The sequence below is a fragment of the Salmo trutta genome, chromosome 21, assembly GCF_901001165.1.
Source record: "Salmo trutta chromosome 21, fSalTru1.1, whole genome shotgun sequence".
NCBI classification, from domain to species: domain Eukaryota; kingdom Metazoa; phylum Chordata; class Actinopteri; order Salmoniformes; family Salmonidae; genus Salmo; species Salmo trutta.
The window spans coordinates 26,136,834-26,155,041 of NC_042977.1; the positions used below are offsets into that span (position 1 = coordinate 26,136,834).

Here is an 18,208-nt window from a genome sequence, read left to right on the forward strand (position 1 = left end):
ATATGACACAAAGCATATTTAGACGCCCAAAATGTTATCCACAATGCACCAACAATTACTTGGTTCCAGTTTTCCAAACTTCAACATCTTTGGTAACGTGATCAGCTCCCCAAAGCGTATCTGGCACACGACCTTGGATGAGGCACTAATTCAATTGTGTTTTTGAGGGCATCACCTCAGGCTGTTCACCCACCAGAGGGGCCAAGAGATAACTCCAGGCACTTGTCTGACAGCAAGTAATTTTCAATCACCAGTAACTACTTTAATACTTCATTAACAATTAATTAAATCAAGTCTTTGAGGAATTATGTCTTAAAAGTAAGATCAAGAGTAGAGACCATGTTCAATTTGGTAGTTTGGAAAAGTCTGGTATGACAGAATTTGATCATTAAATTATGTTGCTTAGTGCAGTTTAGTTCAATACATGAACCGTAACAAACTCTGCTTCTTATGTTGTGATTGTAAAATTAGTTTTGGCACTGTACCATGAATATCTAAATAGTCAAATTTGTGAGAAAGCAAAGAAATTCTCAGATTCATTTTGACAACAAAGTTCTGATTTTATTCCAAAAGTGTTGAATAATTGCTGGAACCTTTTAACAATACAATAAAACATGTTAAAATCAATCCATAATTTAAACATTCAGTCCACAAAAATAACATCAATTTATGTATGCATTATTAACGGTTGTTACAAAAAGCTACAAAACGACCAATTATCTATCCACAGGGTACAAAATCTTGCAAAATATCAAGAGTAGTGTGACTGTACATCGCAACTTGTTTTAGCCTTCCTTGCTGCCTCCTCATCTTCACCTTCTTGTCTTCGCCATCATGTGAATTTATATGTGAGATTGTTAAGGAAAGTGGTGAGCTGGGCTTTAACAGAACAACAAAGTGGATATCACAATCAGAATCACTACAATCAATTGACACGATCTTAAAACCCATGATCTATTTAAAAGGATATGATTCATAATCCATGTTCTGTGTCAATACACCAGTCAATATAAACTCAGCATTGTGGGTGTCTGTTAGGAAGAAACAGGGGAGACAAGAAGTAGGTTTAGGCTAGAGTCAAAACAGAATGTCGAAACAATCGCCCACATCCAAAGCACATTTACAGGTTTCTCTTACCAATGTTCTTCAAGAAGTACTCTCTACATAGATGAAGATCATTCTCACAGGATATCAGGATGATCTCAGCAAGGTTCTGAAAAGAACAGAAAACATTCCATGAGTTCAGTAATAGAACATCACCTCAAGTACACATTTATAACACAATGCTGTGACGACATGGAGAGGACCAGTACCTTGTTCTGCTTGTGCTCCATTATTTTGCGGAAGGAGGGCTGCTTGGGGAGCACCTTGCCTCCTGCGCTCTCTACAATGGCCTTCATAGTGATAAGGCTGGGACAGATCCCAGGGGTAATGTAGAAATACTTGCCCTAGAGAGGGAGAGAAAGCCAGAAAGACATGTTTAAGAGCCAGTTGGGTATCTAATGTAGGGCTGCAAGATATGGGCAAAAAATGTAATTGTGTTTTTTTTAAACCAAATATTGCGATTTGACTTACACGGAGTGTACAAAACATTAGGAATACTTTCATAATATTGATTTGCACCCCCTTTAGCCCTCAGAACAGACTCAATTTCGTCTGGGCATGGACTCTACAAGGTGTCAAAAGCGTTCTACAGGGATGCTGGCTCATGTTGACTCCAATGCCTCCCACACTTGTGTCAAGTTGTCTGGATGTCCTTTGGGTGGTGGACCATTCTTGATACACATGGATAACTGTTGAGCGTGAAAAAACCCAGCATCGTTGCAGTTCTTGACACACTCAAACTGGTGTGCCTGGCACCTACTACCATACCCCATTCAAAGGTACTTAACTTTTGTCTTGCCAATTCAGGCTCTAAATGGCACATAGACTCAATTGTATCAAGGCTTAAAAATCCTTGTTTAACCTGTATCCTCCCCTTCATCTACACTGATTGAAGTGGATTTAACAGGTGACATCAATAAGGGATCATAGCTTTCACCTGGATTCACCTGGTCAGTCTATGTCATGGAAAGTTGTTCCTAATGTTTTGTACAGTATAGCTCAAAACACTTGGGTGACTGTTGGAATCATGGAAATAGAGTGATTCATATTAAGAAGCAAAGTGGAAAGCACCATTGTGCTTGTTTGGATCAATCTGACTGCATTTAACAGAACAGCATGCAAACTTATAGTGACTAACAACAGGGCTAACAGCAGGGAGGAGGAACTGCGTTACTTGAGTGAAGGGTTGGGGCTTGGTGTGTGGGAAGCAGCCGCAAGAGAGGGAGAGCGATGACAAACACAGTAAACTATACAAATGGACCTTACATGCGGCTGACCGGCGTTTCAAAATATTGCATGCAATATGGATATTGCACATGTCAATATTGTGAATTTGATTAATTGTGCAGCCCTAATCGAATGCATCCAATCAGACAAATTGACTCCATAACAATCTGATGACTCGACAGAACAAGTATGTACACATTGGTGTCCACTGTCCAGGCAGATAGACATTGGGGATAGATTCCATAAGTGCATTGTTTCACTAACCTTGAAGAGTGGTGCAGTGTGGGCCCTCTTCAGTGACTCTTCCAGACTGAAGCCAAACAGCACCTCTGCCTCTGCATCTCTCAGCATGTAGTTCTGCTCATCTGAATAAACAAACACGTACTATAAGAATACACATACTCTAACGAATACACACATACTGTAGTCTAAAGCAGGGATCATCAGCTAGATTCACACAAGGGATGATTCTTTTATTAAGCAGAGGGTCAGGGGGCCGGAACATAATTACAAGTCATTTGTAGTCTGCAAATTGACAGCAAGAAGCCAAAACAGATCATATTTGACTAAAACATAGTTTTATACCTTGCTTAGATTTGTATACGATCACACATACTGTATCTATCTATTATGCATGGGAATACTTTGGAACAGATTTCCTAAATTAATATCACTGATTTGCTGGTGTTTTACAGTCTTATGTCCAACAATAAAAACATTTTTTACATTTTACTTTTTATATAAAATCACCCGCAGGCCAAATTCGGTCAGCAGGCCACCAGTTGGGGAACCCTGCTCTAAAGAATGTACAAAAACGCTAAAACCAAACACACTCCCTCTAAGAACCCACATACACTCTACAAAGCTACACACAAAAAGTAAGCGATCACAACAGTATCTCGCAACATGAAACTCCCTCACACAGATCTATTCTCTAATAACTGAATGCATATTTAACGTACCGACAAACTTCTGGCTCTTCCAGCTCTCTTCTAACCACTCAGGGGTGACGATGTGCTTGACGATTGACATGGCTGTGAGAAACTTCACCGTCCTCGTCACCTTGTTGGCTACCAGATGGGTGCACTTCTGAGCGCTCTCTGCAACCTCCCCTCCAAGGTTGTGCAGCCTCTGGAAAGACAGAAGGAGACATCGGATGCACTGTTAGAGGCTGGTCTGTGAGTGCTGAGAATCAGAAGTCATCCTGTGATACGTTTTGCTAAATATTGGTTATTGATAACAATAATTCAAGACAATGACTGTTTTCTGCAGACTCAGCTGCGCAGAGGCATAAAAAGGCAATTACCTTCATGAATTGTTGGACCTGTGTTGGCTCAAAGCCAGTAAAGAAAATGTACGGTGTCGACTCTGGTGGAAGCTTCTTGGTTGGGGATTGAATCTCCTCAAGTCTACAATTGAGAGAACATTTGGATCATTGGGTGAGAAACTTTAGGTAATTGAGTTGTGTCCATATATACAAATATATGTATATATATTTTTAGAAACAAATATTTTTCCTAACACAAATTGTGCAGATTGACTAATTCAACATACTGTGCTACACAACACTGTGAAATTTAGAGTGATGGAGACTCACCTTGGCTTCTTATTTGGAGGCTGGGAGTTGGACTCAGACTGTCTCTGCTTCTGTTGCAGCTGCAATGCTGCCAACGCATCAGGTGAAACCTTCACAGGAGCCCGCCAAGCACCTAAAATCAAAAGGAGAAAATGTATATAATCCACACCTGTGTTAAAGAATTTTGTCCATCCCCCTCAAATTTTTTTAAATTATTATTACCCATATACAGTGCATTCGGAAAGTATTCAGACCCCTTGATTTTTCCCCCATATTTTGTTACATTACAGTCTTATTAAAAAATGGATTATATTAACAAAAAAATCTACACTCAATACCCCATAATTATCAAGCAAAAACAGGTTTTTAGAAATTGTTGCAAATTTATACTTAAAAAACTACTGAAATATCACATTTACATAAGTATTCAGACCCTTTACTCAGTACTTTGTTGAAGCACCTTTTTGTGATTACATCCTTGAGTCTTCTTGGGTATGACGCTACAAGCTTGGCATACCTGTATTTGGGGAGTTTCTCATCTGCAGATCCTCTCAAGCTCTGTCAGGTTAAATGAGGAGTGTCGCTGCACAGCTATTTTTAGGTCTCTCCAGAGATGTTCGATCGGGTTCAAGTCCGGGCTCTGGCTGAGCCACTCAAGGACATTCAGAGACCTGTCCTGAAGCCACTCCTGTGTTGTCTTGGCTGTGTGCTTAGGGTCATTGTCCTCATTGGAAGGTGAACCTTCACCCCACTCTGAGGTCTGGAGCAGGTTTTCATCAAGGATTTCGCTATACTTTGCTCTGCTAATCTTTCCCTCGATCCTGACTAGGCTCTCAGTCCCTGTCATTGAAAAACATCCCCACAGCATGATGCTGCCACCACCAAGATTCACTGTAGGGATGGTGGCAGGTTTCCTCCAGACGTGACGCTTGGCATTCATGTCAAAGAGTTCTATCTTCATCAGACCAGAGAATCTTGTTTATCATGGTCAGAGTCCTTTAGGTGCCTTTTGGCAAACTCCAAGCAGGCTGCCATGTGCCTTTTACTGAGGAGTGGCTTCTGTCTGGCATCTCTACTATAAAGGCCTGATTGGTAGAGTGCTGCATACGTGGTTGTCTTTCTGGAAGGTTCTCCCATCGCCACAGAGGAACTCCAGAGCTCTATGAGAGAGGCCATCGGGTTCTTGGTCACCTCCCTGACCAAGGCCCTTCTCCCCCGATTGCTCAGTTTGGCAGGGCGGTCAGCTCTAGGAAGAGTCTTGATGGTTCTAAACTTCTTCCATTTAAGAATGTTTTAAGGCCACTGTGTTCTTGGGGACCTTCAATGCTGCAGAAATGTTTTGGTACCCTTCCCCAAATAAACACAATCCTGTCTCGGAGCTCTACGGACAATTCCTTTGACCTCATGGTTTGGTTTTTGCTCTGAAATGCACTGTCAACTGTGGGACCTTATATAGACAGGTGTGTGCCTTTCCAAATCATGTCCAATCAATTGAATTTATCACAAGTAGACTCCAACCAAGTTATAGAAATAGCTCAAGGATGATCAATGGAACTAGGATGCACCTGAGATCAATTTCGAGTCCCATAACGAAGGGTCTGAATACTTATGTAATAAAAGGTATCCGTTTTTTTATCAATTTGCAAAAATGTCTAAAAAGCTGTTTTCGCTTTGTCATTATGGGGTATCGTGTGTAGATTGACGAGGATTTTTTATTTAACTTCATCCTTTAGGCTGTAACGTAACAAACTGTGGAGAAAGGTAAGGGTTCTGAATACTTTCCGAATGCACTGTAAAGTCCCCTTGCCCCCACTGTAAGACTTCTGAGCCCTGTACCCAGTAGGGTCTGAACCAGATGCTGGTTGGGGATGAGTGGTTCCTGCAGGTTGAAGTTGGAGTATCTGCTGTGCTGGATCTGCCGGAGAGCCTCAAAGTTCCCCAGGAGGATGTCACAGAGCCACTGGGCGTTGACGCAGGGGATCCTCCACTCCTTGGCCTTCTCATACTTCAGACCACTGGGCCTGAGGAGACCGGGAGGGAGAAAGGGTTAACACAGGGGATCGCAACAGTAAAGTAGACATGACACAGGCATAAAACACACACATATATATATACATACACATATATATATATATATATATATATATATATACACACACACATATATATATATATATATATATATATATAAAACCTGCAACCCATCCACACAAATTCTGAACATGATTACGCCAATGTCTTGACTGTGTCTACAACATTTACATGCCATTCTAAATAGGTGAAAGCATATCAATATCTTCTCGTACTCTTTACAGATGAGCACGGTGTTGCTACGACAGAGGTAGCCTGTGTATCTGGCTCCTGCCAGGTAGGCCATCAGCTTCAGGTCATCACGGTCTGAGTCCACAAAGCCAGTCACAGAGATGATCTGAGGAGGAACGAATGTTAGGACCGTCAATGGACTTACTATTGAAGCTATGAACTCTACTTCTGAGCTATTCATTACATAGGGCTAGTTCTTGGAATTCTACTCATTACCTCATCGTACACCAATGCAAAATGTATGATTGTACCCATGGGTGTAGCGCTACTGGAGCAACGCTCCGCCACTTCTCAGAATGCAATGGTGCTCATTTAAGAAAGTTTAAGCTGAATCAAGTTCTCGCAAGATCATTTAATGATCAACTAGTATTCGACATAACAAACCAAATATACTGCTCAAAAAAATAAAGGGAACACTTAAACAACACAATGTAACTCCAAGTCAATCACACTTCTGTGAAATCAAACTGTCCACTTAGGAAGCAACACTGATTGACAATAAATTTCACATGCTGTTGTGCAAATGGAATAGACACCAGGTGGAAATTATAGGCAATTAGCAAGACACCCCCAATAAAGGAGTGGTTCTGCAGGTAGTAACCACAGACCACTTCTCAGTTCCTATGCTTCCTGGCTGATGTTTTGGTCACTTTTGAATGCTGGCGGTGCTTTCACTCTAGTGGTAGCATGAGACGGAGTCTACAACCCACACAAGTGGCTCAGGTAGTGCAGCTCATCCAGGATGGCACATCAATGCGAGCTGTGGCAAGAAGGTTTGCTGTGTCTGTCAGCGTAGTGTCCAGAGCATGGAGGCACTTCCAGGAGACAGGCCAGTATATCAGGAGACGTGGAGGAGGCCGTAGGAGGGCAACAACCCAGCAGCAGGACCGCTACCTCCGCCTTTGTGCAAGGAGGAGCAGGAGGAGCACTGCCAGAGCCCTGCAAAATGACCTCCAGCAGGCCACAAATGTGCATGTGTCTGCTCACACGGTCAGAAACAGACTCCATGAGGGTGGTATGAGGGCCCGACGTCCACAGGTGGGGGTTGTGCTTACAGCCCAACACCGTGCAGGACGTTTGGCATTTGCCAGAGAACACCAAGATTGGCAAATTCGCCACTGGCGCCCTGTGCTCTTCACAGATGAAAGCAGGTTCACACTGAGCACATGTGACAGACGTGACAGTCTGGAGACGCCGTGGAGAACGTTCTGCTGCCTGCAACATCCTCCAGCATGACCGGTTTGGCGGTGGGTCAGTCATGGTGTGGGGTGGCATTTCTTTGGGGGGCCGCACAGCCCTCCATGTGCTCGCCAGAGGTAGCCTGACTGCCATTAGGTACCGAGAAGAGATCCTCAGACCCCTTGTGAGACCATATGCTGGTGCGGTTGGCCCTGGGTTCCTCCTAATGCAAGACAATGCTAGACCTGATGTGGCTGGAGTGTGTCAGCAGTTCCTGCAAGAGGAAGGCATTGATGCTATGGACTGGCCCGCCCGTTCCCCAGACCTGAATCCAATTGAGCACATCTGGGACATCATGTCTCGCTCCATCCACCAACGCCACATTGCACCACAGACTGTCCAGGAGTTGGCGGATGCTTTAGTCCAGGTCTGGGAGGAGATCCCTCAGGAGACCATCCGCCACCTCATCAGGAGCATGCCCAGGCGTTGTAGGGAGGTCATACAGGCACGTGGAGGCCACACACACTACTGAGCCTCATTTTGACTTGTTTTAAGGACATTACATCAAAGTTGGATCAGCCTGTAGTGTGGTTTTCCACTTTAATTTTGAGTGTGACTCCAAATCCAGACCTCCATGGGTTGATAAATTGGATTTCCATTGATTATTTTTGTGTGATTTTGTTGTCAGCACATTCAACTATGTAAAGAAAAAAGTATTTAATAAGATTACTTCATTCATTCAGATCTAGGATGTGTTATTTTAGTGTTCCCTTTATTTTTTGGAGCAGTGTATAATAGCTAGTACAATGTTACTGTTAGACCAAAAAACACATCATTTCGTATGAGACTTCAGGATGATTGTCCTAAATGGTTGCATTTTTTTTATCATGAGGCCAAGACTCAACAGAACGTGTCACTGGGCAAAATATGTGCTTCGACAAACATCACACAGGCAGGCTGTAGCTTGTGAACTCCATCTGCTCTAAAATGCACTCAAACAGTAGGTTATGTACATCATTCAAGAAGATCTGAAAGCATATACCCATGAAACTGATTTAGATCAAATGGTTGGCATGCAGCTTGGACGTCTCAGCCGTAAAACGTGAAGAATTGTCATCACGATTGACAGTGATGGTGCCCTTTATTTTTTGGTAGGCCTAATTTGGTGTTTGAGGGTATTAAAAATGGAAACATTTATTTGAGCCAATATGGAGGATGCATTTTATACATATTTTAAAATGATATCAGTTCTATTCAATAGGCTGGGGGGGGGAATAGCACACCACTGATTGTACCATTGTTCAAAATGTAAAACAGATGAAAGCAGTTCCCAACCCATGTTAGATGTTTTGAATGTAGCGAGATAAAGAGGAAGTGATGCGTACGTGTTGTGAGCAGGGCTTGGCTCCAGGTGGGAAGGCGAAGGGGAGGTGTAGGGTTCTGTGGGGAGGAACCATCTTCTTCTTCTTCAGGATTGTGTTCAGCCAGTGGGCAGTGACACAGCGCCTCCCCTCCCGTAGGGCCTGAAGTACAGCAACAAGAGAGATTACCTTTAAAACCTAATATAACGGACACACACACTAGAGTCCTGCACGGGTCAGTTTTTTGGAGACACATCCGCCCCGGCCACATCAATTCCGAGCCCCACCCAATATACTCTACCTCAGGACTGATTCTCGTAACCCAACACACCCGCATAGAACTGTTCTGAGAGCCGATCCGTGACCCGCCAAATAACATAATAAAAATGGTTCATTAATTGAATAGAAGGCTGTTATTCCCCTTCCCTGTATGAATTAATTTGTCTGCATGTCTATTCAACATTTGGATAAAAGGAAACCATGCCATGAATTAAGAACAATATATTTTTATTTTCACAATGAGATGCGGCACATAGACGACTCAAATCCCTCTGAAAAAAAGGACCTTCTAATTAGCCTTCTTAGCTGGCATAACAAAACCTTTACATTCAACATTGTTTAGATAATAAAATAGTTTAATTTAAACTTAAACAATTCCCAGAATCGAATATAGGATGCAAAAAGACATTTATTTAGTAGGTTATACTCACAACTTTTACCAGGCACACCGGTTTAAACTTGCTATGGCCAGTGTATGGTGTAAATCAGTGATTCCCAAACTGTGGGGTGCCCCCCACCCCAAAAACATTAACTCAGTCCGGCTTTAAACGTACTCTTGAAAGTTGTACTAGTAGAATGCACAAGGTGCCATTTTGAAATAGGGTAGTGCATCATCAGTTCCTCTTGTCATGTTAGTCATTACATACCTTAGAGAGATATTTATAACTGGTCAGAAATGTCCAGATCAACTAGCCCATGGCAGCTAATGGTTTGTTTTTTTAGCCCATAGATATTGTTGTCATTTTGTTGTGACTCAAATATCACATGAACACACATTAGACATGGCAAAATGTATAGAATTGCAAGATAATTTGCTTTAAAACTGCAAAGTTATCTTTGCACCCCATGACAAAATGTGTAGAATTGCAGGAAATAAGCACGGAATGTTCCCTAATGCTGAAAGGTGTGAAAAAGTTTGGGAAACCCTGGTCTAAATTAACAAAGCCTGAATTAACGTGATAATAAACTGAATTAGCCTATTGTAAAGAAATACCTGCTTGCACTTTTTGCAGGCTGTGTATCCATCTACCAGGTTGTTGTTCTTGTCCACAACGATCCTTCCAAACCAAACCCGGGATTTCACCCGCGCAGAACCTATTTTCACAATTCTGAATTTCAGAACCTTTTTATCCTCTGGTTACGTTAGCCCTTTTCATGTGAGCTAGGCTATCCATGGAAATTAGGCCTAAACTTGGCAAAGTATTCTCACATGGGGGGATGAAACATAAGTTTCAACACCACACAAATAATGGACAGTTCCACTGCATGCATAGCTGGTAGCCTATAGGTCTGCCTCACCACTCACAGAATGGAACTCACAACACAACAAGCTCCTGGGTTTGTAAAAAAAAATATTATCTTGATTTAAAACGTTTCTGACCTGCAGAATAATTGTTCTGAACCACAAGCCGTCCCACGGGTTGAAATAATGCTTTCATTCCACCCGCCAGCTGATTTTTTTGCAGGTCAACCGCAGGTATCCGACCCAATGCAGGACTCGCACAACACACACACACTTGTCCTTCAAACAAGCCTTTAGCTGAGATGATGCTTACCTGGACATACATGCTGCTGACTTGAGTTTCACAGAGCAGGTGAGTGCAGCGGTTGTTGAGAGAGGAGTCCACAACTCCACCATAGGCCTGAATAATCTGTGATTCACAAAATACAACTCAGCAATGCAAGGGGAAAAACTGTAGTTGAACAAATGCAGTTATAACGAATGCTGTTTGCTAAGACACAAGATAAAGATAAGTCCAAGAAAATAATGAACTTTTTTTTTTTCTTACTCTCTTCCACGTGGCAAGGAGCTGCTTGTCTGCCATCTGCTCTGGGTAGTCAGCAACAGCAAACACACAGCCCACCAAGAAGCCATCTTCTGGAACTACAGCCGCAAACAGAACAATGTTTGGTTAGTCAAACAAATCAGAACTATAACCATTACAAACAGCATGATGATCATTGGATGTATATCATCTGATCACGATTGTTTTTTTTAATGTATTCTGATGACTTTTTGTAATGAACTGAAACTGAAATCTCAATTGTGTCTTAGAGAACTTACTCTCCTGCCCTGGCTCGTGGCCAAACAGCTGGTGCACTTGAGGCGGCTGGAGCTGAGGCTGTAGTGACCCTTGCTGCTGCTGCTGCTGGAGTGGCTGCTGGCTCGGATGCTGCTGCAGCGACTGCTGCTGGCTCTTCAGATGCTGCTGCTGCTGTTGTTGGAGCTGCTGCATGTGCTGCTGCTGCATCTGTTGCTGCAGGAAATGCTGCTGCTGCTGCTGTTGGAGGTGTTGTTGATGGAGTTGCTGTTGCTGCTGGTTCTGCTGCTGTTGCTGCTGCTGCTGTTGCTGCTGCAGCTGTTGCTGGAGCCTGTGCTGCTGGAACTGCTGTAGCTGCTGTTGTAAAGCATGCTGCTGCTGCTGCTGTTGGAGCTGCTGCTGCTGCATTGGTGGCCGCAGGAGCTGCTGCGGTCGCAGTTGTTGCTGCGAGAATGCATGTTGTGGTTGTTGTTGTTGCTGCTGTTGCTGGGTGAAGATCTGTTGTTGGTGGATCTGCTGTTGCTGTGGCTGCTGCTGGATGAACTGATGGGCTTGTTGTTGTGGCAACTGAGGAGGGAAACCTGGCTGAGGAACCTGCGGCTGCTGCTGCTGCTGTTGTTGTTGTTGTTGTTGCTGGTGGTGCAACTGCATGAGTTGCTGTGGTGGGAGATGCTGCAGCATGGGGTGCTGCTGCTGTGGCAGCTGCTGAGGTGGGTGTTGTTGTTGTGGCTGTTGTTGTGGCTGTTGTTGTTGGGGGACCTGATGAGACTGCTGCTGCAGTAACTGCTGCTGTGCTTCGGCTGTGAGCTGCTGCTGACCTTGGGGCTTCGCTTGGTTGAACAGGAGCGGGTTGGGCTGGGCGTTGGACTGGGCATTGGGCTGGCCCTGGTTCGTCTGCTGCTGCTGCTCCGATGTCTTTGTTGAGGCAGAGAGACTCTGTAGGATCTGAGGGAAGAAACCAAACAAATGTTGACATTTTATCAATGACACATTTTTCAGTTGATGGCATCGCACCAATTCTTTGCCGCTACGTGCCCATAATGACCTGACCTGTGTCCCATACAGAACCAGGCTAATAATGACTAGCCATATTTTAAATTAGCATGCCCTTGTGTTCTTACATTGATTTGGATAGATTTACTCAGGGTTAAAAAACCTACTGGCCCGAACATAATTTCTACTGGGTATTTAAATTTTTTTTTATACCTGTATTTAACTAGGCAAGTCAGTTAAGAACAAATTCTTATTTACAATGACGACCTACCGGGGAACAGTGGGTTAACTGCCTTGTTCAGGGGCAGAACAGATTGTTTTACCTTGTCAGCTCGGGGATTCGATCCAGCAACCTTTCGGTTACTATTCCAATGCTCTAACCACTAGGCTACCTAACACAACAGTAGTTGCTTTGAAAACTATATTTTTCCCCCACAAATGCACTTTGAGCAACAGTCATATGCTTCTATGCTTATTAGAATGCATCCTTCTCTCCTCCATGGGCACAGTAGGGAGAGTGAGTGGTTCGCTCACACAGCACACCACAGCGAAACAGGGGCAGGCAGATCATTTCATATGGTTTATATTTAGTCAAATGTACATAATGGTTTCAATAAATCATGATAAAGCTTTTTTTTAAGCAAGTTGTTAACCAACTTGCTTGCTAACTTGCTAACTCAAGTAATGGTTGCAAATGCGAGAGTTCTGGTCGCCGTTTCGAACCCTGATTTCACACCACTACTGCAAAAGAAACCAAGCAAGAAAGAACGCTTGAGAGAACGCTAAAGAACGGTGTTCTTACGTGTGCAACGTTGGGGGGCCTTGTGGTCTGCTGGATGTCAGAGTTGTTGGTGATGTTCCGTAGTGTCCTGGCCGCTGGGCTCCAGCCTGCCATGCCCTCTGGCCTCTCTGCCCCCGGCTGGGCAGCACTGGGTACTAGGGCAGCCCGGGCTTCTGATGGCCCTGCACTGCCTGGCACAGGGGGAACACTGGCACAGAGGTTGATCAGGCCAGAGTCCTTCACTGGCTGCAGTCTGCGTTTGGGACCCAGGGGCGGCCCGGTCATCTCCGCTGGGGTCCAGTTCAGGTTCCGCTCCTCCTTCTCCGTAGAAGAGTCATCCGAGTCATCGAACATGAGCTCGTCTCGTCGCTCGGCTTTGGGCGAGGTCCCTCCTCGGCCGCTAGCAGGGGAGTCGTCTCTTGATGAGGGGCTGGATCTCCGGGACCTGGGGCCTGGGCGCCTGCGGCCTGGAGGGCTGTAGCTGCCCTCGGAGAGAGACTCGTACTCGCTCTCCTCATCCTCTTCCTCCTCCTGGTAGGTCAGCCGGGGGTGGTACAGAGCCTCGTCCTTCCTGCTCTTGTCCAATGCGGAGTGTGTGATCCACTCCGGCGTGACGATTTTGATGCTGCTGTGCTTCAGGGCAACCTCATACTTTTCCTGGAAAACACAATTCACGGCGTGAATGTACAGACATAATACGTTTCAGGTGTATGATTTTTCTTCTGTGTACTGCAAACATTTGTGTTTTGGTATCATCTGACCAACATAGTACAGCTATCAAGATCTTGAGATGAATTGTTTCATTAGAATACAACCTGAAGTAACACAAAGACATGTGTTCAGGCATTTCTCAGTGGCCAAGCAAAGACTAGACACTAGACAACCTATGGGCAGGCTCTACCTCCTGGGGCCTGAGCATAAAGACGGCAGTAAAACAAGACATCCCCTTCCTGCAATAACCATCAGACAGACCAGTGCCAAAGCAAGGCTTATAAAATGTCCAACACAAGCAAGGCCTCAGCAGGCACCTCAATAGATCCTAAAAATAGCAACTTGCAGACATGCTTTTTCAAAAGACTGTTCCAATTCACCAATTTGTCCATCTTCTCCAAAATGGAGAAAGTCGTGTTTTCCCCCCCATATTTTTCTTTGAATCGGAAGAGCATTGGAATAATTTTACATTTGAAAAACACAAACAACACACAAGAATGACAAAACTTAATATGGCAAGAATAGTACTGAAAAATAATTACCCCTTTTGGCTCTGGAACAATCAGGTGAGTACATTTCTTGTTTAGGTTGAGTTGACAATCACCACCATAAAAAGTGATCAAGGCCCAAAGAGTGGTCAGATCTTCTGGTAGCTAAACAAAGAAATGCATGAGAAAGATCTTAACATGATATAAAATACGTATCCTAATAAATCCATAAAACAATATATATGTAAAAGTACATACTTTAGGTAGACATGCCGTGACACCGAAGAATATTTGTCCTGACTCTGGGGAGAAACCGGTAACTCTGAATTATCTTACGTTAAGAAAGTCATTCAACTCAAATGTTCAGCTATTCGTTCAGCTAAAGTGTTACCGTTAAAATATAATTCAGAAACATCAATCAATTGTTCATGAAATTCATTTCTATGAAAAGATACGGTAGCAGGTCTCCACATCTGACGGACAAAGTCACCCAAGAAGGCTGAAAAACAAGGAAAACAGAGTTTAAAACGGTTGAACTTTTTCACTTCACACCACCAAGGCTACAGGTTTTTTTGTGAATTGACTACATAAAGGGATATACAGGTACCTGCCAAAATAAAGGAAACACTTGAGTAAATAAGGGATAAAGTATATTGAAAGAAGGTGCTTCCACACAGGTGTGGTTCCTGAGAAATAAGCAATTAAAAGCACATCTTGCTTAGGGTAGGGTAATGTATTAAAATGCTCAGTTGCCCATTATTTTGGATGCCATAGCTAGAAGAGATCACATGGACAGTGGTGTAAAGTACTTCGGTAAAAATACTTTAAAGTATTACTTAAGTAGCTTTTGGGGGTATCTGTACTTTACTATTTATATTTTTGACAACTTTTACTTCACTACATTCCTAAAGAAAATGAAGTACTTTATACTACATACATTTTTCCTGACACCCAAAAGTACTCTTTACATTTTGACATGAAAATGGTCCAATTCACACTCAAGATAACATCCCTGGTAATCCCTACTGCCTCAGATCTGGCGGACTCACTAAACACAAATGCTTTTGTTTGTAAATTAGTGTGCCCCTGGCTATTCGTCAATAAAAATGTAAAATACAATTGTGCCATCTGATTTGCTTAATATAAGGAATTTGAAATGGTTTATACTTTTACTTTCGATACTTAAGTACATTTTAACAATCCTATTTACTTTTGATACTTAAGTATATTTTAAACCAAATACTTTACACTTTTTCTCAAGTAGTATTTTACTGGGTGACTTTTACTTTTAATTGAGCAATTTTCTATTAAGGTATCTTTACTTTTACTCAAGTATGACAATTGAGTACTTTTTCCACCACTGCTTAGTGTCTTTGACAGAGGGGTCTCAAAAGATGGTTTAAAGGGTGAAGGGAGATACATAGTCAGTTGTACAATGCATTCAACTGAAATATGTATTCCGCATTTAACCAGATCTCAACCCAATAGAACATTTATGGGAGATTCTGGAGCGGCGCCTGAGACAGCTTTTTCCACCACCATCAACAAAAAACCTGGGGTGTAATCATTAGCCAAACAGTTGCAAAGCATAACTAAAACGAGAGTTGCTATTGGACAAATTCAGGTAGGTCCCTCCCCGTTTCATTCCACTGGCTTACGTTTAAGAAACGTTTTGCAACTGAATCTGCATCATGAATACGCCCCAAATTATGGAATTTCTTGTGGGAAAATGATGTTGTGTCCCTCCAATATACTTCCAGACACTTTTAGAATCTATGCCAAGGCACATTGAAGCTGTTCTGGCAGGTTGTGGTGGTCCAACACCCTATTAAAACATGTGATGTTGGTGTTTCCTTTATTTTGGCAGTTATGAATGTATAATTCACACCCTTACCTTGACAACTGGAAGGTCAAAGACCTCTCGTGACTCCCCAACCTCTGGGTTATCTCCATCCTCTGCTATGATGTGTGTAGCCAAGGCATTGTATGAGACCTCTTTGCCTTTCCCTGCTTTCAGCAGCTGGACAACCTAAATTGCACATGAAATCACATCAATGAAATAAAACAGAACACCTGGGGGTCGATTGAACCAGTTATATGCACATGTTCAAATCAAATCGTATTTGCCGAATACAACAGGTGGAGACCTTACAGTGAAATGCTTACTTACAAGCCCTTAACCAACAATGCAGTTTTACGAAGAAAAAATGTGTTAAGAAAGTATTTAATAAAATCAACTTTTGAAAAAAAAAAAAAAAAAAAAGACATGATGAATGATATGATAAATGTGTATAATTCCAACCAAAGTGTGATAAGGAAAGACAGTAGGCATCAAAGACGTTATTCATCAATCATGGGGTGGCCTGTATATTTAAGAAATTGACGTTATCAATGAGCAGTAGAAGATACTGTTGATTATTAACTAGTTAGTAAGTGACAAAAATATGCAAGGTATGGGCCAAATCAATCTCAGTGGGATGAATTATTTGAAGCATAGTTTGAAGGAACAATTTGAAAATGTTCGTGGTGTATTTAACTGGGAATATACATCGTATGTACACGATAAATCAGTTTATAAACACAGGCGCGTAAATTAAAGGCATTATTTGGCAGGAAGTTCCATTTGCATCTCTACAATGGCGGATTTGTCCTCGCATATGCGCAATGACAGGCGCACAATTCAGCAAACCGACGATGGGCTTTCACCTCAATATTATCAACCCATCTCGTTCTAGCTATGGTAATCCATACATATACAACGCAAAACGTATATTTATTGTATTACTAACTGCGTTGCAAAATTGGATAACCAAGTCATAGAAATGCCAGATTACTGGTTGGCTAACCTGCACTAGTAGAAAACTGGCTAGCTAGCTAAGCATCCAACTGGCTACGGTCGCTAATGTCAACAAACTAACCTCATCTGGATCAATGACAACTTCATATACATTTGTAAAACGTAATGCATGTATTAGTTTACACAGCAAATATGCAAACAATACGGGTTAAAAAGGTGAAATGGAAACAGACTGGTCGTTAGCGTTTCGCTATGCTAACCGGCTAGTGCGGTAAACGTCATTGGTTAGCTAGCTAGCTATATGTCAACAGTGATAGCTTCACCTTTTGGTCAATGTCCCCGACCACGTAAAATTTAACATCTTTAAAGAGATCCTCTGGGACCTTCGGTTCTTCATCCGACATTATTATCCATAAAATGCTAATCAAGATATGTGAAACAAAATCACTAAAAAGTCAAAAGACATTAAAAAGTTATTCCCCTCAAGGCAACACACTAGCGCCAAATCTCACTGAGCGCGCCTGTACCAGAGCGTGACGACAAAGGGGGTGGAACGGAATAACATTGTTTCATTTATGTATTGTTTCTCAGATATAGTGATGTATTGTGTTATACATATTTATTATATGCATTACGAAATGCATCGCCTTACATTCAACAGACCTCTACAAACATTTATCAAATAGAAACGCTACCCCACAACAATTTGAAACATGGAACGTCTATGGGAGGAGTTAAGTAATGACGCAAGGGGGAAAAGCCATGCTGAAGTGCCAAAATACTGATCAGTGCAAAGGGCAGGTACAAACGGGAGGGGGGTATTTTCTTAACTAACTTTATTGGACGTTAAACATGGATCTCTTTACCAGCTACAGAAAATAGGTATCATGCAGACAGATATAATAATGCAGGTAATTGGGGAAGCTTGAGGTCATTAATGAACTCTGTTAAAAGCTGGAGATGCCCCAGGGGTCTGGGCCAGTGGCCCCCAAAAGCAAAACTGTCCTCATGTCAGGAAGCTCCTATGCTCTTAGAAAAAATGGTTCCAAAATGGTTATTTAGCTGTCCCCAGAAGAGAACCCTTTTGGGTTCCATGTAGAACCCTTTACATGGAACCCAAAAGGGTTCTTCAAAGGCTTCTCCTACGGGGACAGCCAACAAACCCTTTTAGGTTCAAGATTGCACCCTTTTTCTAAGAGTGTAGACAGGGCTTGATGCAGATGTTGGCCTAGTGATGATGGCCTTTAATTTAGCCTAGCAGTGGTAGAGCAGGAAAAGTGCCATATTATTAGACTGTAGCAGACACAATTTATGATTTAATGAGGCAAGTCATCCAAACAAAGACAGA

The 18,208-nt window shown here is 42.6% G+C and overlaps 1 protein-coding gene across 1 annotated transcript; it reads right to left on the reverse strand.

Annotated features, from left to right (window-relative positions):
• Window positions 1-539: 539 nt before the first annotated feature.
• On the reverse strand, window positions 540-17,409 carry paxip1 (PAX interacting (with transcription-activation domain) protein 1). Its single transcript, XM_029704931.1, has 20 exons — window positions 17,184-17,409; window positions 15,958-16,092; window positions 14,519-14,562; window positions 14,322-14,385; window positions 14,118-14,228; window positions 12,886-13,521; window positions 11,114-12,035; window positions 10,839-10,933; window positions 10,605-10,700; window positions 8,794-8,931; window positions 6,214-6,335; window positions 5,744-5,928; window positions 3,929-4,040; window positions 3,638-3,740; window positions 3,294-3,462; window positions 2,596-2,696; window positions 1,314-1,448; window positions 1,138-1,213; window positions 971-1,031; window positions 540-848 (listed from the first exon to the last, which is right to left on the reverse strand). The coding sequence occupies exons 1-20, from the start codon at window positions 17,262-17,264 to the stop codon at window positions 833-835; spliced, it is 3,402 nt and encodes a 1,133-aa protein (XP_029560791.1). The 5' UTR covers window positions 17,265-17,409; the 3' UTR covers window positions 540-832.
• Window positions 17,410-18,208: the final 799 nt, after the last annotated feature.

What these genes read in the sequence shown, in the direction of transcription:
- paxip1 (XM_029704931.1), bottom strand. Translation starts at nt 17,264, where the DNA reads ATGTCGGATGAAGAACCGAAGGTCCCAGAGGATCTCTTTAAAGATGTT. An exon ending in TTGTTCCAGAGCCAAAAGGG is followed by an intron (nt 13,522 to 14,117) that starts GTAATTATTTTT and finishes TGTGTTTTCCAG; the next exon opens with GAAAAGTATGAGGTTGCCCT. An exon ending in CCAAGCCCTGCTCACAACAC is followed by an intron (nt 6,336 to 8,793) that starts GTACGCATCACT and finishes GTTCCTCCTCAG; the next exon opens with ATCATCTCTGTGACTGGCTT.